The sequence below is a fragment of the Talpa europaea genome (assembly GCF_964194135.1).
Source record: "Talpa europaea genome assembly, chromosome: 1".
Taxonomy (NCBI): domain Eukaryota; kingdom Metazoa; phylum Chordata; class Mammalia; order Eulipotyphla; family Talpidae; genus Talpa; species Talpa europaea.
In genome coordinates, this window is record NC_140073.1 from 115,176,860 (window position 1) to 115,198,829 (window position 21,970).

The following is a 21,970-nucleotide window of genomic DNA, read 5'->3' on the forward strand; positions in this document are numbered from 1 at the left end:
AAACACATCAAATAGACTTAGTTATAGCTTCCATGATTATTGGATTTGTATGAGGAGCTTAGTTTTATTATTTCCAAGCAAACTAACCTGATTTTTGGATATTTATGGGGCACAATGATGTCACTGTTTTTCAACCATACAATGTCAGGGTTGGGGCTACCGATGGCTTTGACTTTCATTTCAAGTCGGGAACCTTCCTTTACACTGACATTTTTCAGTTTTTCCACAAACATTGGCTTTACCTGATGTTCCACAGCTAAAAAATATAGGTCATGATTTAGAGCAAGTAGGACTGAAATACCAGTTTACAACATAAGTGATAAGACAATTTTCTTTTTTAATTTTTAAGAATAAATACCTTCCACATTTAAAGTCACGGAAACTGAAGCTTTTCCTGCCCTGTTTTGTGCAACCACAATCCATTCTCCAGAGTCACTGGGTGCAGCAGGGACAATAATCAATGATTGGGTACCATCTTCTTTAATGACTACTTTATGTGTAAAGTCATTGATAACTTGCTGGCCTGTCAAAAGAGAAGTAAATTCATTAAAAAATTAAGTAAAAAACAAAAAAAGTTAAAACAGTTTATTTTTAATTGATGGCACACTTATCCTACTCATTATTGTGTTTAAAAGTTTGTTTGCAAAAACTTATCATACTTACCATCATGAAACCAGAAGGTCTCTGGCATAGGTCTACCCACAACTTTTAAATCAAATCTGGCAGTTTGTCCTTCTAAACATTTGAAAGAAGTGGGTTTTAACACAAAGACTGGCTTATACAATCTCTCAAGTTGTGACTCATCAGCATCCTCCAGCCTGCGCCCAGGGGACATCCGTGCAGGGGACATCCGTGCAGGGGACATCCGTGCAGGAGACATCCGTGCAGGGGACATGCGTATAGGAGATCTGCTGACTGAACGTGGAGAGACAGATCTGAAAAACAAAATGGAATATTTTCATGAGGTGTAGAGAAAACTAAGCAAAATTAACAACCTCTTTCTATCATGTTCATTAATGTTATTTTAGAATTTATTTCTTGTGCATATTAGAGGTACCTCAAACCCAAAAAACAATACATTGTTATTGTCTGCAAAGCTATATTTTATCTTCAGTTTTTGTCAATAATCATTCAACACAGCCAGGAATCCACTCTCTAAATCTTGGAAGTATCCTTAATGCTGTCTTTTCCTCATCACATTAAAGTAGACTTGATTAATCACCAAATCTTAAAAAAAAATAATTGAAGTAATATTGCATTATAATATAATGTAAAATTTAGGTGTTCATCATTAAGAATCAGTCACCAGACCTTTTAGAGTCAACTACTGAGATATCTCAATAAGTGTTGGTTGGTTAAATAAATCAATGAATAATAAGAATAAAAACCCCTGAATCAATTTGTGCAATAAGAAAAACATACTTCTTTATCAAAAAGGAGGAAAAACATGGAAATTATATTTGAAAAAACAAAAAACTCTAACCCTATCTATACACTGTAGCCAGGCTGGTTAGGGCTGACACCACCATGTATAGGCTGGATAAACTAAGGCAATTTTCACAATATCACAGAAAACACAGAAGAGTTCTCACTTCTAAAATATAATAATAATTCCTAAATTGCAGGATTGATTATAAATTAAGGATTATATATGTAACAACAGATATTAAGTAAACCTGTCTGGCCTTCATAATATTTGTATAGCACTGGCAAAATGGTATAATACACTAATGAAAATGCTTTCTCTATCTCACAGAGGGGCAAAAAATAAAAACTCTTGGCAATCCTCTCTACTGCTCACGACAAGTTCCAGTGCTAGCTCAACCTTCAGTTTCTTCATCTCATGCAATAGTTATATATTGGGATATCTGGGTTGACGCTAATCAACCCAAATTATAATGAGTTTTACCTGATTCTGCTCATGGGCTCTGGTATGAAAGTTGGAGCACTGAGTGGAGCAGCAGGCTCCACATACAACTTCCCTGAGCAAATTGCATTTCCTTTCATATTGCTGGCAAAAGCAGTATAGATGCCTTCATCTTCTGGAAGAACAACAGGTATGCGCAGACTGGCTCTGCCATCTTGTAGAAAGTCCATTTGGTATCTCTCTCCATGTTTGATGCGCTTGCCATCTTTGTACCATGCAATCTGCAAAGAATGCCATGCATATGTGGATAAAATTGAGATAAAATACTATGGTATAACCTATTTGTGTTTTATTACAGTATTGAGGTATGATAAATGTTTATATTTTACCTTGGGTAATGGATATCCAGACATCTTGCAATGAAAAGTAACACCCATCCCTTCAAGAATTCTATAATTCTTGACTCTTAAATCAAATCCTGCTTCAACAGCATCAGATTCAGAAATGTCAACTGCCATCTTTTCTTCTCCATCTTCTTCAAGAAGTTCTTCTAATGTAGTCTTTATTATCCTATATTCAATTTCTTTAATAAGTCTTTCTTCAAAAGAAGAAATATGGAATTCCTATGTAGTAAAAAAAAATGAGTTTGTTAAAAAGATGTATCCTGACTATATTTAAGGATGTATATTAGTTTCCAGGATAATAATTGATAAATTTTTAACTGTATCAATTTTTAACTGGGAGAAAAATCTAGATGGCTTTTTTGTTTGCTTGTTTTACAGGCATCTTGTGTCAGTGGTATTTCAGGAGCATGAGTTACATTTGGGATGTTCATCATACAGATGAAGGCATCTTAGCAGTAATGAATGTGGTTGGGCTAATATTTGTCTTTTCCCTATATATGTATAATCTCTATTTGTAAAGTTATATGTGTAATATGCCATGAAGATTTAGGAGACTTGTCAGCAGCTAACCTGGACCTACTAATAGTACAAACCCTGAACCCATCACTTGAAAGTGAAAATATCAGATAAAGAAGGACGTTGTGAGAGGAAATAATAACTTATAAAACGATCACTTAGTCATCATTTTTATACTTACCTGGTCTTCTACATAAGTTCTGACCATTACAGTATCTTTGGCCATTTTCCTCCTAATTAAGGCCTGTTCTTTTTCATACTCTTTTTCATAATCAGAGTAGATAAATCCAGGGGCTATTTCTCCAACTTTAGGTTCTTGCATAAATGTAGTCATTTGTGTCTGATAAAACATTTCTTGCTGGGACTTCATCAGTGACTCATACTCAGCTAGGAGTTAAGACCATAGTTAATTTTTAATTATGAAAAAGCCTCTAGGTAACTGTTCATTCAGGTAAGCCCTATACTAGAGAAAATTTATAACCTAAAATCAGATTTTACAAATCTTACAATCAAAGTACTCCATTAATATTTATTAGACTGAATCTCAAAAGTTAGCTTATGCTAACAAGTCAAATCATTCACTATATAGGAATTATAGGAATAATTTTGTATCAACAGTCTTTGGGATCTACCCTGGAGGTTTTCCTCACTTGCTCTGTGGCATTGGCAATTCATTTACCTTCCTAGATCTTGAATGTTTTACCTTTTTATGGGAACAAATATCCTAAGTTTCTCTCAAGGATGTTGTGCAGATTTCAGATGATACAGAGCCTGGGGAGGTCCATTGTAAATGTGAACAGCAAAGCACAGAAAATATTCCCCCACAGATACATTTTGTTTGGTCTGGACACTATTACATTTATTTCAGAGTACTTAAAAATAGAAATTCCTGTTTTCCAGTTTTTATTTAAAATGTTGGAAGTTCTAGGAAGGGATTATGCTAAGTGAATAAGCCAGAAGGAGAAAGATAAATACCAGATGGTGTCACTTTTATGGAGAATACAGAGAAACCAAACAAAGGGTCAAAGACAAACTTTAAAACAGCCCTTGAAAGCTGACCATAGTTCATCCAGAGGGTGAGGGACAGGGGCTGGGTAGGACAGGGAGGGGAGGACAGCACAGTGGTTTATGGTGGAAGACTCTGGGTGCTCTGGTGCTATAGTAACTATACCTGAGGGAACTAGACTGTACTGTCAAAACATTAACAAGGATGTAAAAACCATGATACTCCAGGGGGAGCAAAATGTTGGAAGATCTAGCAACACTGAACTTGGTACACATGTGCCTGGCAATAACATGTTGGCCGTGGGGTGTTACTGCCCCTTGCAGCAAGGTCTGGGCTCTCTAGTTTGCTGCTGTCTTCATTGCATTCACTAATATTAACTGCCTGGATCTGGGAGTCAACTGGATTTAGAATCCTTGCATCTTCAAAAGCATGATATGGCTTGAAATAAATGCACCAAATTGAAACGATTGCTAAAACCTTAGATGGTTAGCACGAAGGTGGCTTTTGAGGCCATGCTGTCTAGACCACCTCCTGTAATAGCTGAAGTCAAGGGAGGGGGGAGGGGCACAGAGCCAGTATTCCCTGGATTCTACAACAGGCCTTTCAACAAGCACTTGGTATTATTACTTCCCCCCATTTCTGTTCTTATCATGTATATCAGAACACTTAGAGATGCACTTACCTTCTCCAAGCAAGGAGGCAGAAGCAGAAGTTTCTCCATGCTTATTACGAATAACAATAGTGTATTCTCCAGCATCATCAGGAAAAGTCATAGAAATCACCAGTTTGCATTCACCAGTCTGTTTGTTATAACTCACTTTGTACCTTTATAGATAGGAACAAGCAAAAAAAAATTCAGTCATAAACTACCCTCTTGTGAATAAAATAACCTTTATGTGAATATGGGGGATAAGACACTGAACATAAATGTGACTAAGCTCCACCATGGAATATAAGATTTCTGAAAACTAAGTAAAGTGCATGGACATGAGTAATGAGAACCTAACAAGTTAAAAAATTTCATTTTAAAGCACACTAAGATGCTTTTTAAAATAACTAATAGGAGACAATACAGCTATCACCCAAGTTTTGAAAGTTCCTGTTATACTACTTAGCATTTATGAAAGACCTACATATGTGCCTGTTTTTCCTAGCTGAAAGAAATTAAAGAGATTTTTGATTTTTATAACAAAAATCTAGAAGTGTTAACACAGTTTAGTTTGTTTGGCAGGCTGTGCACGGCCTGACCTGAGAGAACACTTGCCAGGAGCTATTTTCGACAGTTTGCATATTTGTCATACCTTCCTACTTTTATTATGTGAAGTGTTATTTTAGGTTTTATGTGTTATTTGGTATGATTTGGTATGTTATTTTTTTGCATATGCAAATGATCAAAAGTTTTTCCATATAAATTGATGGTAATTATTCCTTTGCTTTAAGTCATTTCAGTTCATAAAAGATTTCATAGGAACATCCTACTTTTTGATAGTGGAAGAAACCTGTCCTGCTGGAATTGGCTGTGGGGAAATAAGAGGCTTCAGATTTTATTTTGTATTTCTTTAATATTTATTTATTTATGCATACAAGAACCGGGGTACAGGCCAGAGGTATGGGAGGTGAGAGCACTCACCAGAGAGAGTGGGGAACAGAACAGGCAGACTGACTGAAGCAAGCAGCGGAAGAGTCAGGAGAGGTCTGCTGCACCATGTGTGTCACCTCCCTGACCGGGGATCGAACTTGTGCTGCAGTGGCTGCAGACAGCTTCATAGGTTGTATCTTAACCCCTTGTGCCATGGGGTGGAGGGTTGGAGATGGGGCTTCAGATTTTACGACAGCAAATGAGGAAGTCATTTGAATACATAGGTGTTTTGTATTTGTTCATTTTCACAATTTGAAGGTCAAATTAATAATCAAAATAATATGTTACTTTGAATATTATAGTATTGACCCTCCAGTACACTGTATTTCTATTTAAGATAATATAAGTACATTTTAAACTAGATTATAAGGTTATTACCCCTTTTTGTAACATCTCAGGAAATTCAAAGCTGAATTTTATATTAATTTCCAGCAAATTTATCAGCATAGATTTTCATGTATAACAAGTTTTAGTCCTCATTATATGATCCTCATTCTTTTATTTTCAAGTGACTTAGTTATAATGTATTTTTATTGAAAGTTTTGTTTTGTCTCATATCTTTCATAGAAGATTTTGACTCTCTGTGTGCTTTTGAAAATCTACATCTTCTCTATTTTAATAGCACTATATATGAATAAATCTAGAATATAAAAAATACCATCCATTCAGTTTTGTCAGTAAGACTGTACAAAAATGTGAGAATACCTCAAAACAAACTATATAGGCTCCAGAATGAAAGAATCTGCATTCGGGGGATGGAGCAGTCAGTAAATTCTATTTCTCTCCAGGCTTCATATACATATCCTCTAAGTCACATAGGACTCATAATTCAACCATCAAAAATACCTGTATCCTGTGGTTAGAGGAACTCCGGATTTTTTCCAGTAGATGTGGGGCCTCGGGTTGCCACCAATCTGGCATTCGAACACAACACTAGCACCTTCCACGAGCTTCTGGACCACTGGCTTTGTGATAAAGAAAGGAGCCGCAGGTTCTCCGGGCCCTGCCTGTTCTTCTGTGATGCTAGTATCAGTCATTACCACATCTCTTGACTCGATAAAGCTGAAAAGAGAATTGCCTTCATTTTAGCTTCTGACATGCAATTTACCAATACTAAGGACACTGAAAAAATCAAAACTGTACTAGAATAGCAATGCATTAACAAAAGAATGTCTTACCGTTTTTCTTCTGTGGTAAATTTTTCAGTTGTTTCCTTTTCAAATTCCTCTGACACTAGAAGACAGAAATGTCTCATTTAAGACAGGCATTTAATCTGTTTTGTCAGTGACTTCTGCTAAGTATGTCATAATCTACCTCATAATCTCCCTCCTTTGCTTTTCAACTCTGAAAGGAGCACTATTGTGAGGTAAGCAGAGTGCATATTTTGGGAAGTATTGGAGGGAGAATGATGACAAGAGAGAAAGGCTGTGGAGCGGACCACTCACCCTGCACAGCAAGATAACAGGATGTGCTCACAGTCCCAGCCTCGTTCACGGCGCTGCAAGTAAATCGCCCGCTGTCCTCCGCAAAGGCTTCGCGAATCATCAGGCGAGCAATTCCACTCTGGAAGGTGATCTGGAAATCGATGGAACTCTCTATTTGGTAGTCTTCTCTGTACCATGTCACTTTTGGGGATGGGTATCCAGAAATGTGACACTCCAAGGTGACAGATTCACCTTCTATGACAGTCACATTTTTTAAACCCTGAAGAAAAAAAGAGAGAAAAGGGATATATTGTCATTTGTGCACCTTCATGCATTATCTCCAAACATTATGACAAATGTGGGGTTTGAACTTGCACATTCTAATTGCCATAAAATGTTTTTGTGCTTTTCAACCAGGACTCTAGAATAATATTAGTAAAAAGACTCCCCTAGAAATTGGAATACAGGCACTTCTGCTTTTCAAAGTTCCTGTTATGCCACTTTTTGCTTTTACAAAATACCATCATTAGTACCTGTTTTGCTAGTCGAAAGAAATCTGAAGAGGCTTTACACATTTACAACACAAGTGGGAAAGTGACCCAGTGTCGAGTGCTGCTTCTGTGACAGGCTGTGCTCTGTAGGCAGACCTGAGAGTTTCCGAGACCCGCCTCTAAGCTCCTTCCCAGGATTGCTTCATGCAGCTAGGGGGTTATCTTATGGCTCCTGCTTTTACAGTATGTCCATGTTATGTTAGCTCCTATGTGCAATCTAATAAGAGTTGGTGTATTATTTATTTGACCCTTCAATGCTTCAATGACTTTCCATATAAATGAGTGGTAACTGCTTCTTTGCTTTACAGCATCTCAGCTAATGGAAGTTTCACAGGAATAACATTTTCACATATGGAAGGGCGCAGAATCCTACACTGAAATAAATGTAAGGTGGTTCAAAGATGTAATGAGGCAATTCTATAACCTCTCTTATTTTCATCTTCAAATCCCAAAGAAGCTTGAAGGTTCAGCTGCAAACACTGGCTTTTCAACAAAGCTCTCCCAATTGGAAGAAATTCATTCTTCCTCTGGATGCTTCCTCTGTTGGGGTGCTTATGACTTTCTATATTTTACTATGCTTGTCAATGTACATTTTCTCTGATTATAAGGCCAAGATTTCAGAGGGTTGTATCAGTCTAACTCTATTTATGGCTCTCACAATGATGCCTTACCATAATAGAAACTCATTCACTCTGTTGAATACATGACAGATGGTTGCCCAAAGAATATCCCTTTTTCTTACCAAATAGTGGATGGTCTTAAAATTAATATTTGTAAATTCACTGATGCCATTTTCCAGTTTGTGCAACTGATCTGTGCATGTATTAAAATTATTTGACCAAATATGCATAAAGACCAACATAACCAACTTCTTTACTCACCGAGACTAAAGTTGGCGGAGTAACAGGGATTTCAACAGGTGCAGGTACTCTCGCTGTTTCTGTTACCTACAAGTTTTAAAGATGATGTTACAAAACACCCATGAAATTAGGGGGATTCTAGCAATTACAAAATTGTACAAATAATTTAAGAAAAAGAACTGTGACCCATATCATGCTCAATAAAAGTAAATGTGAGCATGGTAAGGAGAAAGGCGAGATGCCTGGCTTACTCCATTTGCACTACAAACTAATTGCTGGGCCCTGCTCCATAGGAGTGGGTCAGGAAAAAGCACTCAATCCAGTGACCCACCTTGGCTTCCCGGCCGTGCAACACTTCAAAGCGTTCTTCACGGATTGTGCTGCCAGCGATGCTCACCCCCACTTCCTTTTTCACTTCAATGCCAGCCTGACTCTTGTAAGTCTCTGGTATGTCAGCAAAGGGGAACTGGGGTGATGGGGTGAGCTCTGCTCTCATTCTACTCTCGCCAGGCTTCACAGTGGGTGCCTTCACAGATTTGGTGATCTTCTGAGCAGAAGTTGTGGTTGACAACTCTTTCTGTAATGTAGCAATAGCGCTACCGGCTATGGATGCCTAAATAGAATGGAGTCAGATAATAAAGTTATTTGACTGTCATCCAAATTGTCACTTAGAGGTTCTTTGCCACTTAGCATTCCTATGGTGAGTCTCAGTCTATTTTCTATATGGCTCATTTTTTAATATTCTCATTTTCATTCTTACAGTTCGTGAAAAGTCAATTAGAGATAAGCCACTTGTTAAAACTCATGGTCATTCCTGCCAGTTTGTAAAACATATTTGAATATTTCTTTCTTAGGGAGTTGTATTAAGAGTTCTTCATTTTACATTCTTATTATAAAGAGACTGAGGTTCTTATAAAGCTCAGTCATAAATTTTCACTTTAACTATCCCCATGAAAGCTGTATTTGAAATTCAAAATCAATAAATTATTAAAAATACTCAGTATATTCCTAAGAACTAGTTGAAAACAACATACTTAGTTTTCAGTCACAATCTGTGTGAAAAGTGAAAATGGAGACATTCAAAAGAATATTTTAAAGTCTTCCTTATTGTTTAATTCTGTTGTTGTCTATGGTGATTTGGTTTTAATAGTAACTTGGGCCCATCCCTAATATATGAAATTGGAGCTTTTATATATGTTAAATATAGTAATTTTATATTTATAATTAATATTTAATTATAAGCTCATAATTAAAGTATAAGTATGCATTATAATTATAAGATATAAATTATAAATTCATACTTAACAATGAGTATTAACTTATTAAATATTTTAAATGTAAAATATTAAAAGTACCCTGAAATTCTTTGAAGGCATGCAATGTTTGTATTGCATCTTGGATGTGCATAATAAAAACAATAGTGACTAATATGAAAGGTTATTAAGTGGTGTGAACTTGGTGAGGTTTTTATACATATTAACTGGCTCCTGGTGGCAGAATAATAAGGAGTGTAGCTGAGATATTAGCTCAGGGCTGTTTGATTCCAAATTCAACCCAGTCACTACACAGTACTACCTGTCCATCTTGCTACTTTGAGTATATGAATATGAGCTTTCAATGTCTGTCTATACTACTGATACACAGTCTAAGTTATACTAATCTTATAGCAAGAGGAAAATGAAACTGTATAATATACCACACACTACAAAATATGAAACAGGAGACTGGTGGGCAGGTGTCTGTCTACTCAGAGGAGTAAGACCTTGTATACTTAAGTCTCACCCTGTGGGGCAAGTTTTAAAAACTGAGCTTTAGGAAATTCTGAGTCCACCATGAATGTAAACAGACATAACCAAAAAGAGGCTCACACAGGCCTACATCAGATACTCTCCATCATGCACTAGATACTTATTTCCTTTGAGCTAGACATTTCTTTGTTATGTTTTAGACTTCTTACCTCGTATCCAGTTTCTGTCTTAGGAACAGAAATTTTTGAAACAGTAAAATGAGGGCTTGCTGTGCGGGGGCGTTTATCCACATGGACTAATCTTTCAGTTGTTAGATCTGTAGTAGTTTTGATCTGTGTTGAAATGAAACTCAGTGAGACCACTACTCACCAGGTGACCACAATGATAAGCTTGCTTTTCCATGGAATTGCTGAAAAATCAGGGGTACAGACTCACCTGTGATGATATATGCATTCCCATTTGATCAGTAGTAGTGATATGAGTCTCAGAAGGAGCCTGGATCACTCCAGGCTTGACTGCTTTAGGGACAACGTGTGGTTCTGAGGCTGGACGCTGGGGATGCTCAGCTACCTTTGTGGCAGAAACCTGCTCCTTGTAGCCATACTCCAAAGTGGTCTGCTGAGCGTAGGATTCTTCCAGATGCCCAGGCACTCTGGGCTCTCTGATACGGGCCTGGTCTACTGCAGCAACAACTGTTGCTACAGCTTCTGCCTTTTTCCCAGCGCCCACCTGGAAATAAGGTTTCCAGAATTAATGCATTGTAATATCAAAGGTTAGGTTGGGACAAGAACAGGAAATGCCTAAAGGCTTGACAGAGATGGCACCCATGTTGAAAAACTATGTTACTCCTGAAATGTAACATAGAAATGCATTTGGGAACATAATATTTCATAATTATTGCAATGTATAGACATCTATCTAGATACAACTTATAAATGCCCTCTTAATTAGACTAGAAATTAAATCACATAGCACAACAAAGGACAATATAATATGTATATTAAGTAGTAAAGATATTTTGAGTTTTTCTAGTATTTTATCTAAAATAGATGGTTAGAATTTTAGTGCTAGTTATCTTCATTCATTATTTTTTATTATTTTTTTCTGGTGTCGATGCAGTGACAACAATGACAAAAATATACTCAAGTACTGTTATAGGCCCAAACAGAAAAATCAGGTGCTATAGAGTTGTTCAGTTTCATGCAAATGTGACATACCTTGAAAACTTATGAGTACACAGTGAGCATATTAATGTACTTATGATTCCCTAGGGATAACAACTTTTTAACCTGGGCCTCCCTGGTGGCACAAGTGTTAAAGTCTCAGTACCACCAAGCTATCACCAGCCACTGCAGCCTGAGTTTGAGTCCCCAAGACAGGGAGCTGACCCACATGGCACAGCAGACCTCTCCTGTCTCACCCACCGCTCCCTTTAGCAGTGTATTTCAGTAGATCTGCCTGTTCGGCTCCCCACTCTGGTTCTGGTGAATCCTCTCACCCCCCTGCACTTCTGGCCTAGACCGCAGTTCATGTATGCATAAATAAATAAATCTTTAAAAAAGAACTTTTAAACCTACTAGAAAATCTTTCTTAAATCACATGAAGATATTGTGATTAAAATGAAAGTGTTATCATATTTGAATTTAAGAGAACAACCTTTCCCAGGGATGTTCAATTAATTTACTGAAAGACAATGTGAAGAAAACAGAAATGTTGTTTTCTCATTTTTTTATGAAACTGGTTAGTATAAGAAACAGTTTGCAAAAGAATTTCTCTTTTAAAGAAAGAAAAACCAGTTATGTGGTTTACCTGTTATGATTCTATGCAGTATTTAGAAACAGCATATCGTAAAAATCATATACCATATCCATCAGTGCTCTTTAAAAGTAATGCCAGAATATTATACTAATGTTCAGTTTTCTCCTCTGCTGCTGTAAACTGAATCTAGACTGCATCTGAAATGTTTTTCAAGTTTGCTACCTGTATGTCTTTAAAAATTATTCTCTGAAACATTTAAGATACAACTGAGGTTTTTTGCTCTTAGTGATCATGATTTTGTCCAGCTCTTGCTTCTAAGAAGCCACAAACAATCTAATTTCTCTTGAAGGAATGCACAGGCCATCTTCACTTCAGATTCCATCTTAGAAAAAAACTAAAATATAGGTGAGGCTTAGGTGGATTAAGTTTGTGCATAGGTCTAAAGGCCTAGTTAATTTTAACTTTATAGATATCTTAAAATGTAAACAACTTCAACAGAAAATATAAATATATATAATTGCATAGAATGATTGCATGTGTATTATATGTTATTTGGCTCATCAAACTAATTTATGAGGCAGGCAGGTTGAGTTTTAGTTTTATTCATGTAAACAATGAGAAAATTTAGGATAAAAAAATTATCATTTGCCCACTAAAATATACAAATCTTCTTCTTAATTTAAAGCCTGTGTAAAAAAAGGAATTTTAATTATGGCAGAATATTTTAAATTGGGGGAACATTTATATATGTTTCCTTCAGTTAATGTGTATTAAATCCACATACACATGCTGTTTGCTGGATTACTAGAAATGAGCACTCTGCTGGTAGCTGCTTTTATTTTTGTGGACTCCAACATCCCTCTTATATTTGGAATGTAGATAATCAGAAAGAATTTAATTGGGAGACCTCCCAACTCGTAGCAGTAAAATGCTGAGAATTAATAACACTTTTGTGTGTTATGGCACACAAAATAATAGTGTTATTTAATTGTACTTTTCACAACTGGAAATGCTGTTTCTCTGAAACAACGAGACTGAATCTAATCATCTTGAATGTTTTCTGGATCAGTTAAGCAACTAAATGGAACACTAGGAGCACAACGACTTGTGATAGATGATAAGTTATGAGAGATGATGATCAAATGGGATGAAACAATGCTTTCACCTCCACAGCATCAGTTTGTTTTCATCCTCTCACAGAAAAGATGTATTTGTTCTTCCTTAGTAAATCTTTAGTCCTTGATAGTGTGGCTAGCTTAGTAAATTTTGCCATAGTAACCATTACTTTGAGTGTAGACACTTTCTCAGCTTAACAACAAAAATATAACAGTCAAATGTATGTGATTCAGAACAAATATAAATCTAAAAATAATCATGCAGAAATTATGTTACATATCAGAATTTGTGTCATCAATGAGACTTCTGACAGGCTGATATACCATTCGATATCAGACTTGGGAAAAATATTAGAAAGTTGATCTTAAATCATGTTTTGAAAAAGATAAATATATATACACACACACACACACATATATATGTATATATAAACATTGGGGGAAATATAGACTGATCTTAGCTATCGAGTTAAAGAAATTGAAAAGCTTTAATTGCCAATTCCCAAACACTGTATTAGCAATAAAGAATAAATTAGGTAAATAACTCACTTGGGGTAAATGACAGAATCATAGGAAATAAGTTAATTCATGGAAATTTCAGAGCTACAAATACATGCTATCACCTTTTCATGGCTTGTGTGTATTTATTATGGCTAATTTCTTCTCTAGATTTTAGTATTACACCTTTTCTAGCTTTAGTGGGAACTACCTTGGCAGGCACTACAATTTTCTCAGCTTCTTTTCTCATCTCATATTTACAAAGGAGAAAAACATAAAGTTTCACATGAAGAGACTTATGGGTAATTTCCTGAGATAAATCCATATTCTACAACATAATATCCTGAATTTATGACTCCTTCAAAACATACATCTTCTTGACAGTAAGTCATTATTTACTTATACATTATTTTTATGTTCATGGAGTATCTTAAAATTAGCCTACAATTTTAATTCAATTCAATTTCAGTCATCAACTGTTGGAGAACTTCTAGATAGTAAAACATGGAAATAGTGAGGTAATCAGTAGTAAGAGGAAGATGTTATAAATTAACAATAATAAATAGTTGGATTTTTTATTTTTTAATTGTTTATCTTAGATTAACAGTGTCATACATAAGACATTCTGAAATTTAATATCAATATAATAGGGGATTTTACCGAGATTCAGAATTAATGTATTATTATAGGGGATTTCACACTTGGAATAGCAATAGTCACCTTTCCATGAGTAACTTGGAATTGTTCTTGTCTAGTACCCATTCCTTCTCTAGTTCTCAGTACTGTTTCTTGTTCTTTGGCCTTAGAAGTAGCCATTGCTATTGTAGACAAGGCAATTTTCTCAGCTTCCTTTCTCATCTGATTATTACAGTAAAGTCAGTTTAAATTGTACAGGGTATCAGACATATGTGGTATTACCCTTCCCTCTGCTTAATGGGGATGCAAGTAAAATTATTCAGGGGTAACTACATGAAAGAAGCCAACTTTTACTGAGCAATATTTCCATCCACTGACTGGGTATCACAAAACTTGGGAATATTAATTATAAAAAAATCTCTGGATGATTCCATAATTGCTTTTTTAAAAAAATTAGACTAAAAATGCTAATCTTCATGCAAATAATAGTCATGAGCAAAATTAATTACAAATGTTATGGATGAATGAAAATCAAATGTGCAGACAAAATTAATAGTATGCAGTCACACATTTATGTTCTGCTTTTAGTTTGGGATCTAAAAAGGAAAATACAGATTAATCATTTAGACCACATAATAGTTAAAGGTTTGCTGGAAATTAGTTTTAAAATGAAGCTCAAATATCTGTATTCACCTTTTCCTGAGTTATTTGAACTTGTTCTCTTTTGGTGGTGATGTCTTCTCTAGTTCTCGATACTAAATCTTGTTCTTTGACTTTGGGTGTGGCCACTATAACTTTAGGTACCACTGTTTTCCTAGTTTCTTTCATTTTCTGGTTATGTAATTAAAAGAAAAAGGCAAGAAAAGGTCATTAAGTTTCATACAGTCTCTAGTAAACGAAACTTAAGTCAATAGTGAGAGAGTAAGGAATTTCTCCCTATTCAAGAATATTTTAATCACACAACTATATCATTTGTTGCTCTGATCATCCATACTGTTTCACTGATGAAATGTAAAAATAAATTCAATCTAAAAGAAAAAATATGATTAGCAATAAAAGATAAAGGGTGCATTTCTCCCACACACATTCTTCTTCTTATAATCAATGGTAAATTCTAGTAAAGTCATAAACAACTTATAATTTTGCATTTTATCAACTGTCTTGTACACTGTATAGAGAATATTAAAGTGAATGATAATGTATTAGTCACAATCCAAAGAAAGTCCAGAAGTTAGGTATGAAAAGTGGCAGTGAAAGCTAGATAACGTAGGTGGCAAAACATTCATGTAAGATTCCAACATTTCCTGTGTGAGTTAGAAAAGGTGAAAAAGTGATGATTAAGAGCCATGATGAGAATAGAGGTGACTTGCAAATGAAATGATAGAAAAGTGAACTTCATAGTAGTGTGGAGTCATCACCTTTTCATCAGTTCTGTGCATTTGATCTTGTGTTGTGGCAATTTCTTCTGGAGCCCCCAGGTCTGTTTCTAGTTCTGTGGGCTTTGCAGTGGCAACTACCACTGTAGATACAGCAGTTGTCTCAGCTTCCTGTATTATCTAATGTTCAGAGTAAAATAAAGACTTGAATTTAAAAGGTACAAAAGAAATGGCAAGATAACCCTGCAACATCGAGTAGCATACCGAATACTTAGTGGTGAGAAAGTATCACCTTTTTGCTTTAAGGGTTTTGTGTTGTGTTGAAAACATTTTTTTTTTTCCCTCCTGAGGAATAGATGTCCCTTTTGCCTCTTATCAGATTGCTCTAAAAACTGAAACTGTCTTGTCTTTGAGACATGTTGATACATTAGTGGCATCTGGCAAGTTGTCCAAAAACTACTGTCAGGCTGAGCTTACCAGCCACCAGCATTACAGTACAACAGGGAAGTTAGACCTTTGATTAGGTCAACTAGAGTGTTCAGGCACTCAGACTTCAAAAAGTGGCTCTGACAATTATAAATCAGAGACATCCTGCAGGGGAGGAGGAGGGAGAGGGATCAGAGGGAGGGAGGGAGGAGCACAGGGGACTGAAGTGATGGTGCACCGGTGCCTTGGGGAAGGAAACTCTATGGGGACTACACCTGAGGGGGTGGGGGGAAGCAAATATTGTTTAAAAATGAACAATGATGTAAAAAAAGTAATTAATTTTTAAAAAGTGGCTCTGAGCTCAACAAAGAGCTTATAATCCAGAAAGGGGAACATAGGCATAAAAGAATTCAAACTACATGGCTTTTGCTTGATTTCACACATGTGAGAGAAGTGGACTTTGGTGATGTTGAAGTTGTTCTCATGTGACTTTATAGCATAAAGGCAGCAAACGCTTCTAGCTGTCTGAACAATCAGGAATTAGGGTACTTTCTTGAAGAAATACTGGTCTCCCTTGATGTCCAATATTTCCTCACTGTGATAATTAGTTGGAATGTTCATGGCTGATTTTGTGTGTGTGTGTGTGTGTGTCCTGCACCTATGTAAAGGCTTTATTAATTTAATTAACTGAGGACTCAGGCTATGCATGAAAATTCTGACTATACCAGTGCTTAACTGTACTAGAGTTTATCTTCCATTTTATTATCCTCTAGAAATGTCATAGATATGCCCCAGGCTAACAGACAATTTCCCCAAAACTGATCACCTGAGTGGAAAGTTGTGCAATGAGAACAGAATGTCTATCTATTCAATACCAGACACAGAGAAACAACGAAAAGAATATACACACATGAGACCCTCCATTTAGAGGTTTTGGTTCTATGGTATATGCGACTGGCTGGAAGGTGATATTTGTCAATGAACTACAAGGCATTTACAAAACTGAACTTACTGTTTCTTGAATTATTTGTTTTTGTTCTTGTTTTCTAGTAATTTCTCCAGTAATCCTTGTTTCTTGTTCTTTGGCCTTAGCTGCAGAAATTACTACTTTTGGTACAAATGCTTTTTCAGTTTCTTTTCTTATCTGAAATCAATGATAAAAACAAAGCCTTATTGTGACTTGATCATTAATGAAAATAACATAATGTTTATTAAATATTATAAAATAGGAATTTGAAAACAGAAGTAAAATACTTTTACTAGAGCTATCTCTATATAAAATAAATCATCTCATTTTTATGCACATGACCATGCTCTTTATCTGCCTAAGTCTTGAGTTATGCTGCTCAGAGGAAAAAAAGTTCAATTCAGAACTGCTTGCTTTGATTGGGAAAGTAGCAGTCTTGGGGGGGCAGAGCAACATGGCGGCGAGGAGACGCTGCGAGTAAGATCTCCCATTAAAAAAAGTTAATAGGGAGGAAAAGCGGCAGGTCCCAGTGAGAACTGGGACACGGAAGATAAACGGGTGACTCCAGCAAACTACCCGAAGAAGAAAGTGGCCATAAAAGAGGACTAGAAGGGAGGGAAGCACAGAACCCTGCTCCCCTCCCCTGCCCACAGAGGCGGCACTCTCCGACCGGCAGAGAGGAGGAAAACAACAAACCAAAACGGCCAACAAGAACAAACGACACAGCAAGCGGGACTGTGAGTGGAAAGGAACTATTGCAGCCACCACACCCCGTGAACGGGAGCTGAGGCGAACCCTGCAGGATTCGCCACGGCGGTGAGCGAACGGCTCCAGGCGCCATTAGAGAAGAACAAAGACCCCGGGAGACGTGCACACAGCCCGGGCTGCCGGTAAGCTTGCGCGCTTGAAAAGCAAGTGCAGACCGGGATCGTGGCTGCCCAGGTCCCCGCGCCTGCGACCTAGGCTTGCGGGGAGACGACCTAGGCTTGCAGGGAGATGCGCGGAGGTCCTCACTGAGGTGAAGGTCCCTCCCTGAGTAAGCAGGAACCAGGCGCCCAGGCACGGGAGCGGTGCAAAAGGCGCCATTCCCGCACCACTGAACTGGGCTACAGCCCACGTCCTGGAACTGAGGGCTTTGAACTGAGACCCGGGGCACGAAAATTCGGGGCGTGGGTTCACCACGACGGTGGGGCACAAGGCAGACACAGCACCCCAAAGCTGTTGAGGTGTACCCTACCATTCCCGCTCTGTTCCCTGTCCCACGGGGTGGGGGGAAGCGAAAAACAGCCCCCCAAGGACAATAGGAGAGATCTCTGGCGCCACCTAGCGACCAGGAAAAAAAAGTCACTAACACCCCATAGAACAGGAAATTTCTTAAGACTACTTGAAAAGGGCAGAAGGCTTCTGGAGGACCCAGTGGCCAGCCGGGAAGTTATTCCACGCCAGGCCCCTTCCGACCAGCAGTCTGAGCCCACAGAGGGAGCAGGCACCCACGTCCGGGGCAGACCGGGTGCGCAGAAGAGTTTGCCTGAAACCAGAGGCGCAGGGACTGCATCCCGCTTCGCCATTTGAGAACAGGGACATTTCTTCAGTAAAAACTGCCTAAAACCAGCAGAAAGCTCCCCCAGAAGACAGAGATGGCTCCTGGAAGAGCCAGAGGGGAGCGGAGAAGTTCACCCAAGATGCCAGTCAGTCCGAGCAACACAGTGTCCCAACGCATACGACAAATTAGAAAACAGACAGTAGGGAGTAGAAGAACCACACGCAACCTAACAACTCCTCAGGAAAGAAGCACACCACAAAAAGAAAACCACTCCCCAGATTGCAACGACAGCAACTTGGAAGAACTTCTGAGCCTTCCAGAAAGAGAATTTAAAATTGCCATGATTAAAAAAGTGATAGATCAGAAGAAGGAAATTGAATCCCTAAAGAGGGAAAACAATGGTCAGAAGAATGAAATTGAGTCCCTAAAGAGGGAAGTAAAAGAAATGCAGGAGATCAAAGAATTAATGGAGGAACTAAAGAACTCCGGGAAAAGCAAGGAAAGCAGAATAGATGAAATGGAAGAACGAATAAGTTCTCTTGAAGACACAGAAATAAAAAGAACCAAAACAGAAAAGGAAAGAGAAGTACGAAGGAAAAAGAATGAAGAAAGACTTCGGGAACTATCTGACTCCATGAGGAAAGGAAATATAAGAGTTATAGGAATTCCAGAAGGAGAGGAGAGAGATGTAGGAACAGAGAAAATATTCCAGGAGATAATTGAAGAGAACTTCCCAAATGCGAAGAAGGAGCTGAAAATTGATATACAAGAAGCAAGAAGAACACCAAACTTCCACGACGAAAGGAAAAACACAGCAAGACACATAATAGTAAAGCTCCCAAGAATCCAGGACAAGGAAAAAATAATGAAGCTGACAAGAGGGAAGAAACAGATAACATTCAAAGGAAAACCAATCAGGCTGACATCAGACTTCTCTGAAGAAACACTACGGGCAAGGAGAGAGTGGAGGGACATAGTCAACAGACTCCAAGAAAACAGATGCCAACCAAGAATACTCTATCCCGCAAAGCTCTCTTTCCTCCATGAAGAAAGAATATGGACCTTCCCAGACAAAGAGAAACTCCGGAATTTCATTACGAATAAACCCCCACTCCAAAAAATACTACAAGGAATCCTAAAACCAGAACCTCAGAGGGACGAATAACAACGAAAGAAGACCAAAAAAAAAAAAAAAAAGTTATTAAAAGAATAAATAAAATCAAAGGAAAGACAAACATAATGGCAAATACAGATGCTAACATATCAATATTAACTCTAAATGTAAATGGACTAAACTCTTCAATAAAAAGACACAGAGTTGCAGCCTGGATTAAGAAACAAAACCCAACCTTTTGCTGTCTCCAGGAAACACATTTAGCTACAAAAGATAAAAATAGGCTCAAAGTCAAAGGATGGAAAACAATCCTACAAGCAAATGGGCCAAAAAAGAAAGCAGGAACAGCTATACTTATATCAGATAAAACAGACTTCAAACTCAAAAAAATAAAAAGAGACCCCAATGGTCACTACATTATGATTAAGGGGACAATACTTCAAGAAGAAATAACACTCATTAACATATACTCACCAAACGAAAGAGCACCAAAATATATCAGACAACTGTTGTCCTCTCTGAAAACAGACATCAGAGAAAACACATACGTAGTGGGAGACTTCAACACACCACTATCAACAATGGATAGATCAACAAGACAAAAAATAAGTAAAGAAACTAAAGCTCTAAGTAAGGACCTAGAGCATTTGGGCTTAACAGACATCTATAGAACACTAAACCCAAAAAAAACGGAGTACACATTTTTCTCAAGCGCACACGGATCATTCTCCAGGATCGATCACATACTGGGGCACAAGACAAACATCAACAGATACACCAAGATTGAAATCATACCAACCATCTTTTCTGACCACGAAGGCATCAAACTAGAAATAAATCATAAAAGAAGGCAAGGAACTCTCCTACCTCATGGAGATTAAAAGCCACACTACTGGAAGACCACTGGACTAACGAGGAGATCAAAGAAGAAATTAAAAAATTCTTTGAATTGAATGACAAGGAGGACACCAATATCCTAAATGTATGGGATGCAGCAAAAGCAGTAATAAGAGGAAAATATATAGCAATAGAAGCTCACATCAAAAAACAAGAAAGAACTCAAAGAAACAACCTAATCTCGAAGCTCAAAGATCTAGAAAAAGAACAACAAAAAAAACCCCAAAACCAGTAGAAGAAAAGAAATAATAAAAACCAAAGCAGAAATAAATGAAATTGAAACTAAAAAAACAATCCAAAAGATCAATGAAACCAAGAGCTGGTTCTTTGAAAAAATAAATAAAATAGACAAACCCCTAGCCAGGCTCACAAAGGAAAAAAGGGAGAAAGCACAAATACACAGGATCATAAATGAAAGAGGAGAAATCACAACGGACACAGCAGAAATCAAAAGAATAATCAGTAACTACTATGAACAGTTATATGGAAACAAGTTCAACAATCTAGAGGAGATGGACAAATTCCTACAACTCTACAATCACCCAAAGCTAGATAAAGAAGAAATAGAACACCTAAACAGACCAATTACAAGCAGCAAAATTGAAATGGTAATCAAAAACCTCCCCAAAAGCAAAAGCCCAAGGCCTGATGGATTTACAAATGAATTCTACCAAACATTCAGAGACGAATTAGTGCCTATCCTTCACAAACTCTTCCAAAAAATTGAGAAGGAAGGGACAATACCAAACACGTTCTATGAAGCCAATATTACACTAATACCAAAACCGAATAAGGACAACACAAAAAAGGAAAACTATAGGCCAATCTCCCTAATGAACACTGATGCAAAAATCCTCAATAAAATTTTAGCTATCAGAATCCAACAATGTATCCATAAGATAATTCACCACGACCAAGTTGGATTCATTCCAGGGACACAAGGATGGTTTAACATCCGAAAATCAATCAACGTTATCCAACACATCAACAAAAAGAAATATAAAAACCATATGATAATATCAATAGATGCTGAGAAAGCTTTCGACAAAGTGCAACACCCATTCATGATAAAAGCCCTTGAAATTCTTGGGATACAAGGAACATACCTCAACATCATAAAGGCCATCTATGACAAGCCAACAGCCAGTATCATTCTCAATGGTGAAAAGCTGAAAGCAATTCCATTAAGATCTGGAACAAGACAAGGATGTCCACTCTCACCACTGCTTTTCAACATAATACTGGAAGTCCTAGCCAGGGCAATAAGACAAGAGAAAGACATCCAAGGAATCCAAATAGGAAAAGAAGAAGTCAAACTATCACTATTTGCAGATGATATGATAATATACATAGAGAACCCCAAAATCTCCACAGAAAAACTAATTCAACTCATCAATCAATTCAGTAAAGTGGCAGGATACAAAATCAACACGCAAAAGTCAGTAGCCTTCCTATACACAAACAATAAATCTGAAGAAGAAGAAATAAAAAAAACCACCCCTTTTATTATCGAAACAAAAAAAATCAAATATTTGGGAATAAATCTAACAAAAGACGTAAAGGACCTATACAAAGAAAACTATAAAACACTGTTAAAAGAAATAGAAGAAGACACAAAGAAATGG

At 37.2% G+C, this 21,970-nt stretch overlaps 1 protein-coding gene across 1 annotated transcript in view; it reads right to left on the reverse strand.

The window, feature by feature from the left end:
• The window catches only part of TTN (titin), a gene marked incomplete at both ends in the record, with an annotated part of 277,818 nt that overhangs the window by 240,206 nt on the left and 15,642 nt on the right, over positions 1 to 21,970 (reverse strand). Inside the window, 17 exon segments of the mRNA XM_084258850.1 lie at positions 88 to 256; positions 359 to 523; positions 664 to 935; positions 1,910 to 2,148; positions 2,257 to 2,490; positions 2,969 to 3,174; positions 4,476 to 4,618; positions 6,279 to 6,494; positions 6,611 to 6,665; positions 6,878 to 7,136; positions 8,289 to 8,354; positions 8,599 to 8,880; positions 10,225 to 10,347; positions 10,451 to 10,744; positions 14,107 to 14,244; positions 14,716 to 14,853; positions 16,837 to 16,968. Coding sequence (XP_084114976.1) covers positions 88 to 256; positions 359 to 523; positions 664 to 935; positions 1,910 to 2,148; positions 2,257 to 2,490; positions 2,969 to 3,174; positions 4,476 to 4,618; positions 6,279 to 6,494; positions 6,611 to 6,665; positions 6,878 to 7,136; positions 8,289 to 8,354; positions 8,599 to 8,880; positions 10,225 to 10,347; positions 10,451 to 10,744; positions 14,107 to 14,244; positions 14,716 to 14,853; positions 16,837 to 16,968 — 3,131 coding nt within the window.